At 33.0% G+C, this 8,878-nt stretch overlaps 1 protein-coding gene across 2 annotated transcripts; it reads right to left on the bottom strand.

Moving 5' to 3' along the window:
* Window positions 1-1,835: 1,835 nt before the first annotated feature.
* LOC114730071 (uncharacterized) lies at window positions 1,836-3,645 on the bottom strand. 2 transcript variants are annotated; one of them, XM_028917092.1, is made up of 2 exons: window positions 2,666-3,645; window positions 1,836-2,626 (listed from the first exon to the last, which is right to left on the bottom strand). In XM_028917092.1, the coding sequence occupies exons 1-2, from the start codon at window positions 3,474-3,476 to the stop codon at window positions 2,061-2,063; spliced, it is 1,377 nt and encodes a 458-aa protein (XP_028772925.1). In that variant the 5' UTR covers window positions 3,477-3,645; the 3' UTR covers window positions 1,836-2,060. The 2 variants fall into 2 exon arrangements, with proteins under 2 accessions (XP_028772925.1, XP_028772924.1); XM_028917091.1 differs by having other exon boundaries at window positions 1,836-3,645.
* Between the last annotated feature and the right edge of the window lie 5,233 nt (window positions 3,646-8,878).

The raw sequence follows: 8,878 nt of genomic DNA, 5'->3' as shown, positions 1-8,878 counted from the left end.
AGAGTTGGTTCACCAAGAGAGAAAAGAAAGAATATGGAGGCCTAAAGGAAGCTTGCATTACTTGTCATGCGATTATGAACTTTTCAATGTTATGTAATTATGGATTATGAGTAGAACTATATATGTAATGTAATGTATACTTAATGTATGTTTGTATGGATTACTGCTTCCACCTCTTGGGAGGTATTATGATGCATAATACATGATCGTATGAATGGTTTACGGGAAAAATGGAAGTTAGGGATTAGATTTCTTAAGTTAAGGCAATTAAAAAGGATAGAAATACTTGAAAAACCTAGTCTTTGAGGCCGTGACTTTTCTTACCAAGTGATGAAATCTGGACGTGAAATTTGGTAATCTTAAATTTCACATGCTAAGCTTTAAATGAGTGGTAGCTCACCTAATTTAGAGTTTCATACAAGAAGTTATGAATTTTTGAATTTATGGTAAAAGGATGAAAAATAAAAATTGACCAAATGAACAATACTTTTTATAAAAAAAAAATGGAGCTTAAATAGAATGAGTAATTAACCATTGACTATTTTTTCTATGTGAAGAAATGAATGGCATTCAAATAGAACATGGAAGCAACTCGTTTCGATTTTCTAAAATTAGTTATGAATTTTCATAATTAGCCAAATTTTAAAATTACTAAGTGAATAGTAACCCAATAAAGTAATTTTTCAAAGTATGATTTTCTAAGCTTAACACCATACAATGTGATTCCATTTGATATGTTTTGGCTCCATATATGGTTTTAAGTTAAGATGTTACATTCTAAGAGCCTAAAAAAAGCATTTGAACTCAATTCCCACATTAATTAAAGGCCTAAAACAATTATATGCATGGAGGAGTTTATCAAAACTATAATCATCTAAATTTGGGCCCAAATACATTATGTTATGAACCATATGGGAGTTCCAGAACGTGATTCAACTTTAGTCAAAGCCCAAATTAGATGTCTGAAAAACCCACACTTGCTTATAAACATGAATAGTATCTATGAACCCAAGTTTTGTAGCGCTATTGTAAGTCATATAACAATATTAAGAACTTTCATAGCACCGTTAAAAAAATTTCCCTATGAAGGTTAATATTCTTAATATTTGTTCCCTATAAAGGTAATATAACAAAATTTTTCTATTTATTAGGTAATCACTATGGTTATGAGAATTGTTAATATCATTACATGACTTGTTATTAGAGTTGTTAATGTCGTTATAGAACTTGTTAACCACGTTATTAAAATTTTAAAAATGTCACTTTTTGAACTTTTTTAAAAAATCTATTGTTAACCGTTATACCGAACTTGTTAATAGCATTATAGAACTTGTTAATGGTGTTATTGAAGTTATAAAACTATCCATTTTTTAATTTTTAAAAAAACCTGTTGCTAACTGCTATATCGAATCTGTTAATAACATTAAAAATTTGTTAACCGCATCACTAGACTTGAAAAAATATCCAAAAAATTAGTTGCCTACCACCAGTTGTTGGAGCTCTGGCCATTGACAATTGGCCAACCAGCGAAGGTGCTTTTTTTTTTTTTTTTTAAATAAAGGACAATCTCATCACTTCAGTAAATTTGCAAATTCCAATTTAGTTAGATATGCATAAACTAAAATTTTGCTTATTTAGGCGGCTATTTGGGGATTTCACCATTTAACTATTATTTTTCTGTCTTTTTCTCAATATTTACTTTTATAGCCATGAGTAATAGTTGATAAAGTTTCAGTTCCTTAGCAAAAAGGGTTGGAAAAGTTGCCAAAGGTTCAATAAATTAGAACCGTTCCCATTGTAGATCATCAAATAGAGAAGGAAGCTGCTGCAATTAATAAAACAAATAATATAAAGAAAGTATCTATGAATTTAGGTTTGAGTATACAATACGAGCACCACGTTGGATTCCCAACAAATGTTTAGAGTTACAAGAAACTTCACCAATTGTATACGCAAGCAACTACGATTATGCCAAAGAAAAACCTAAAGAACAAAGGAAATTGGGGTCAAGTTTTCGCGAAACTCCACTTAATTTTCACGCTCTTTTACCACTAAATTATTCAGTGATCTCCCTCTAGTCTTCTCTTCAACATTTTTATCATAAAACAACCAGCCATTGTAAATAAAACTCCCAAGGTTCTTCCTCCTACAAGCCCAAAAAGAGCAATAAGAATTATTAGAATACATTCTGAATTCCCAGCACTGTTTGTTCTTCCAGATTCAACCATGGAACAAGATGTTCCGTAATCAGCCTTCTCCTCTTCTTCTACACACACCAGTTTACCTCTTTGGATCACGTTTTCTTGATCTTCTATCTCAAAACTTGTTGATTTTACTCCTTCCATGGAGCTCAAAACTTCACTTTTGCTTTTGCTTTTCTTTTCTTTCTTCTTTTTTGTGGCTCTCAACTTCCTAGGCACAAGGATCGTCATCATTTTGGATTTTAATTCGGCCCTATCTTTACCTTTTCTTCTACCTTCAGAAAGTTTACATTCATCTGCTACTTCCCTCTTGGGCTCGTCTTCTTCAATTTCTGGACAAACCAATTTCTGGTCTCTGTTGATAGAATTGAGTTCACTGCGTATATCTATCTCACTCCCTGTGGCTTGAACTACTTCGATTTCTTCAATTGACGGACAAGCAGGGCACAATTCATCGGCGGCCCCTTCATGAACTAACGATTTTTGTTCTGAAACTGTATAATTCTGCATTTTCTCTGCTTGAAACCAAAATGAACATGAAACTCTTGAGACCAGAGATCTGGATTCCTTGTTTGTACTCCGACATGGCTTCAGATTCAAGCAAGAAGCCGTACGTTTTCCAACAAATTCAAATAATAGTAACAAAAATGCGGACAAAATAATCCCAACAATTAGCTTCTTGACCGACAAAATTAAAACCAGCATCGCAATCAAATTCAAAACGGTAGCCAGAACCATATTTGGTTTGGACTTGCAAACCCGATCAAGAACCCGACCCGAATCATCAACACCATTGATGTGTTTATGAACGTCTTTCGGAACCGACGAGCTCAGGTGAACCTCTGAGTCCCTCGTCTCAACAGAAACCTTCATAATATCTGCTGAATTCGAAGGCGTCCTTGATGGCATCGGATCGAATACCTCACGGCATTCGCCGACCGGGATAAAACTGCAAACTGAATTCTCACCTTCAAGAATGTCTTCGCGAACGGTTTCACAAACGAACCTTACGGGAGAAACCTTCAGACTAGTAGCTAGACTCGACGGCGACGGCGGAGGAGCTGGCAGTAGAGGTTGAGGATCAGAGATCTCCATCGGGAGGTGTTTCTTAGAGTTCCGTTTCTGGAAACGGCTTCGATTCTTGACGAAGAGGTCAATGAGGGAAGTGGGAAAGCCGGTTTCAACGACAAGAGAGCCGCCATGTTTGGCAGACTGAAGATCGGCGACGATTTGGGAGAAGTGAGTGATCTTGGTCTTCTTCCACGGAAGCGGCATGTTGAAGAACAAGAAAAGAAAACGAAAGAATGAAAAGCAAAGAATAAGAATAAGAAGAAGAAGAAGCAGCAGCAACGACAAGATTTCAGAAGGGAGGACAAGCAAGCTGACTTTAAAGAACGGCGATGAGAGAGAGGGAGTGGTGCTCGTAACAATGGTAAGACTAAGAGAAAAGACCAAAAGAGAGTAGAAAGCGTGACAGAGGAGAACGACGAAAAAGAGTCAAGGCGCGTGACAGTTGGTGTGTAGTTGAATTCATCATGCCATTCACACGGCAGTGGACCATTCTGTTTTAGGATATAATTGAATTTTTGGCACGCATGGAGTATTTCACAATTTCCCAAAAAAAAAAAACAGATAATATTTGGACAATATTTAAGAAATTTTATTTTTTGAAAATTATTTTACTCATTTCAAACGTATTCGAAAAAAGTAAGATTTTAAATTTCTTATAATTTAAGATAAAATATACATTTATTATTTTAATTTTATAGAGAGCTTTAATTTGATAAAACATTCTCAAATACTAATATAGTAAGTTTAATTTTTTTTAAAAAAGCTATTACTATTACAAAAAAAATCATTTAAGCCTAATGATTTTAGGGTTAAGGAACTAGATATATACTTTTTAAAGTTAGCAGATTAAACCGAAACCACCAAATGTATATTTACTCTATAATTTATTTTGTTTGAATTAGCTCGTTATAATTTGTTTCCTTATAAGTATTCATCTTTAAATGTAAAACCTATTAATTTTAATTTGTAAAATTTTATGGACACTTTGAAATTTTTTTTGTTTAATGCTGTTTTATTATCCATAAATTTTCATAAATAAATATTATCAAATTAAATACTCATCTGGTCCTATTTATAAGGTAATTCCAACATGTTTCACACAGACCAAAGAAAACCTTAAATTGCATTAACTCTTTATTAAAATATAACAACTTTTCAACTTTACCCATATTTAATATATACACTTTTCAAAATAAATAACTATCTACACTATAATAAATGAAAGACAATACAATACATTCATGATAAATATTTAATGAAGTGACTCATAAATAGGACTAAAAAAGACTTCTCTTTCTGCCTTATAAATAGGACCAGAAGAGTATTTATCAATTTCAACAAAATAAACTACATAAACAAGGATTCAAAATGGAAATAAAGGATTTGAATTACCAACAAGCTGTTAATATAAATGATAACCAGTGAGGAGAACACAAGTTCAAGTCTTGAAAAATATATTTGTTGGGAGGGTTTTTCCTTAATGCTCCCTGCCTGATAAAAATTAATCCCAAACCCAAAGTGACTTGAGGATACTCTGATCTATACCAAAAAAGAAAAGAAATAAAAGGAATTGAATTATTCAAATTTTTCATAAACTATAAATATAACAACGTTCTATTTTTTTTAAAGGATTAAGGAATACACTATCATTTTAACAAACAGAAATTTATAAAAAAAAAAGAATTATATCCTTATTAGCTCCGCAATGTAGCCCATTCGTGTTGCTCCAAATTCTAGGGATCTATTTTAAAATTCTTAAAGCAAGATAAAATAATGGTTTTATAAGTTTTTATTGTCAGAAAAATACTTAGGTCATTTTTCTTATATTAATTATATCACTTTTTTACAATTTCCTATTATTTACAGGTGCTTTGGTACATAACGAGAGGTAAAAAGGCAGATATATCATAATTAAAGCTTGTTGTAATTATATATGTTCATTTTGCCTTTTGTTAAAAAAAAAAACACTTTTTTCATGGTTGTAATTTATTTTATCATTTACGTTATATAATTTTTTTACTTTAATTTAGTCCCTTGTTTTTGGAAATTTAGAGCCAAATCTGATATCTAATAGTATCATACTAGTCATAAAGTTAATATTAAATGACTAATTATGATTAAAATTAATCTAAAAGACAAAAATATAATATATTGAAAAAGTGTTATAAATAAAGAAGAAGAATAGAGAAGAAAAGAATAGCAATAAGAAAGAGTATTTCTTATTCCATTCAAGGATGCTGAATACATTATACATGGCCTCTATTTATAGGCACAAGTTTACATCTTTGATAGAATCTACAGATATAATGATAAAAGATAATTGTAGATAATGGGGATAATAGGAAATAGTGAAGATACTTGGATATAAGGGAGATAATAGTAGATACGTGGACATCCATATTCATAACATTCCCCCTTGGATGTCCATAACTAAATATGTACTTCATTAAAAAACTTTTACTAAGAAAACCCTGTGGGACAAAACCTAGTAGAAGAAAAAGAGTGCAATATTTATTGATATAGATTTCATAGTGCTGCCTCATTAAAAACGTCGTTAGGAAAACCCAATGGGAAAAACCATAGACAAGGAAAAAAGAGTACATCATACGTTTACTCCCCCTCTTGACAATGTCAGTTGATATCTCTAAGTCTGCAAAGCCCAATGTCATGAACAAGTCTCTCGAACGTGGTGGCTGGAAGTGATTTGGTGAATAAGTCTGCTAAATTTTCACTGGAATGAATTGCTGGATATTGACTTCATCATCCTTTTGAAGGTCACGAGTGAAGAAGAATTTTGGGGAGATATGCTTTGTTCTATCTCCTTTGATGTACCCTTCTTTCAGTTGGATAATACATGATGTATTATCTTCGCATAGTATTGTTGGGATCATTTTACCAGAAGACAAGCCACAAGCAGTTCGTATGTGATGTATTAAGGACCTTAACCATACACATTGTCGACTTTCTTCATGCATTGCTAGAATCTCTGCATGGTTATATGATGTAGCTGATATAGTTTGTTTCATAGATTGTCATGAAATGGCTATACCACCACATGTGAATAGATAGCCAGTTTATGATTTACCGCATGTGGGTCAAACTGAAATCCAGCATTTGCATAGCCAACAAGATCGGTTTTGGATACATTCAAATAAAATAATCCCATGTCCATTGTACCCTTAAGATAACGAAGGATGTGTTTAACTCCATTCCAATGCCTTTGTGTCGGTGAAGAACTATATCTTGCTAGCAAGTTGACTACAAATGATATATCAGGTCGCGTATGATTAGAAAGATACATTAGTGCTCCAATTGCACTAAGATATGGTACTTTTGGACCAAGTAGCTCTTTATCACCTTTTTTCCTAATTTCTTGAGGTCTAAAAGGGTCCTTATCTACCTCCAAAGATCTTACAACCATTGGAGTACATAATGAATGTGATTTATCCATATAAAAACGTTCTAGAATCCTTTTTGTATAAGTTTCTTGATATACAAAAATTCCATTTTTCAAATACTCAATTTGTAATCCAAGGAAAAATTTTGTTCTTCCTAGATCCTTCATTTCAAATTCTTTCTTTAGGTAATTTACTGCCTTTTCAAGCTCTTCAGGAGTTCTAATAATATTTATATCATCAACATACACAGCGATTATAACAAACTCATTTCTTGATCTTTTCATAAAAATGCATGGGTATATTGCATTATTTTTATATCCTTCCCTCAATAGATACTCACTAAGCCTGTTATACCACATTCGTCCCGATTGCTTTAATCCATATAGGGATTTGTTTAACTTAATTGAGTACTGTCCTCGAGAGTTTGAATTGTATGCTTCTGGCAATTTCAACCCTTCAGGGAGTCTCATATAAATGTCATTGTCAAGTGAGCCATACAGATAGGCTGTAACAACATCCATTAGATGTAAATTGAGCTCTTTATTTACTGCAAGGCTAATCAAGTATCGAAAAGTAGTTGCATCCACTACTGGTGAATAAGTTTCTTCAAAATCGATACCAGGTCTTTGTGTAAACCCTTGGGTAACAAGTCATGCCTTGTATCTAATGATTTCACCCTTTTCATTTCTCTTTTGCACAAAAACCCATTTCTATCCAACTAGTTTTACATCTTCAGGTGTAAGGACTACTGGTCCAAAAACTTTTCGCTGTTCTAGCGATTTTAATTCTGTCTCAATTGCATCTTTCCATTTTGACCAATCCTTTCTTTGTTTACATTCACTAATTGACTTTGGTTCATGATCCTTATTATCATTCATCACATTGAGCGCCACGTTACAAGAGAAAATATCATCGACATCAACTTTACTTCGTTCCCATCGTATTCCATTCATAAAATAATTAATTGAGATCTCATCATTTTCACATATTTTAGGTACCTGACTTTCACTGAGAATTGGGACATTAGCGTTGTCTAATGACTCTTCTAGAGTTGCTAACTTTTCTAAATTATTCTCGACTAGGTCATCTATACTTTTGGCTACTTTTTTCTTTCGAGGATTTTTATCTTTGGAGCCAATGGGCCTACCATGCTTCATGCGTGCTTTAGAATCATTCACAATTGGCACACATCAGGGACATCAATTTTAATAGGAGCATTAACAGCTGGAATATGTGATTTTGTTACTCTCTTTGGGTTAGTAAATGCATCTGGTAATTGATTAGCTAGACTTTGTAAATTGAATATCTTTTGAACTTCCAGTTCACATTCTTTTGTGCGAGGATCAAGTTGAGATAGTGATAATTCTTTCTAGCTAATGTCATTTTTCAACTTCTTATTTTCTCCCCTCATTGTTGGAAAAAATAACTCATCAAAATGACAATCGGTAAATCGAGCCGTGAACAAATCTCCTGTGATGGTTCTAGATATTTTATTATAGCTGGATCATATCCAATATATATTCCCATCCTTCTTTGAGGCCCCATCTTGGTATATTGTGGGGGAGCAATTGGAACATATACAGTACATCCAAAGGTTCTTAGATGGGAAATATTGGATTCCTAACCAAAAACCACTTGTAAAGGGAGGACTTGAGATAACTTGTTGGCCTAATGCGAATTAATATTGTTGCATGCAAAATTGCATGTCCCCCAAGCAGAAATTGGGAGATTTGATCTCATAAGTAATGGTCTCACAATTAATTGTAAACATTTGATCAATAATTCTGTAAGTCCATTTTATGTGTGCACATGAGCCACAAGATGTTCAACATCAATCCCAAGAGACATCCAATAATCATTGAAAGCTTGTGAAGTAAATTCACCAGCATTATCAAGATGTATTTTCTTGATGGGGAAATTAGGGAAATGTGCTCTTAATCTAATTAATTGAGCCAATAATCTTACCAATGCCATGTTACGCGAAGATAATAAACAGACATGTGACTATCTTGTTGATGTATTAATTAAAACCATAAAATATCGAAATGGTCTGCATGGTGGGTGTATCGGTCCACAAATATCTCCCTGTATACATTCTAGAAAAGTGAGAGGCTCACTTTTTAGTTTTCCTGGTGATGGCCGAACAATTAACTTTCTCTTGGAACATGCATTACATGAGAAAACATTGAATTGTGGTATTTGTTGACT

This window comes from Neltuma alba, unplaced genomic scaffold (assembly GCF_004799145.2).
Source record: "Neltuma alba isolate B1F8T4 unplaced genomic scaffold, ASM479914v2 tig00012702_pilon, whole genome shotgun sequence".
Taxonomy (NCBI): Eukaryota; Viridiplantae; Streptophyta; class Magnoliopsida; order Fabales; family Fabaceae; genus Neltuma; species Neltuma alba.
Note: the sequence above shows the minus strand (reverse complement) of the source record. Positions and strands in the feature narration are given on the sequence as shown.

Excerpts from the sequence above, each read along its gene's own strand:
- LOC114730071 (XM_028917091.1), bottom strand. The coding sequence starts at position 3,476 with ATGCCGCTTCCGTGGAAGAAGACCAAGATCACTCACTTCTCCCAAATC.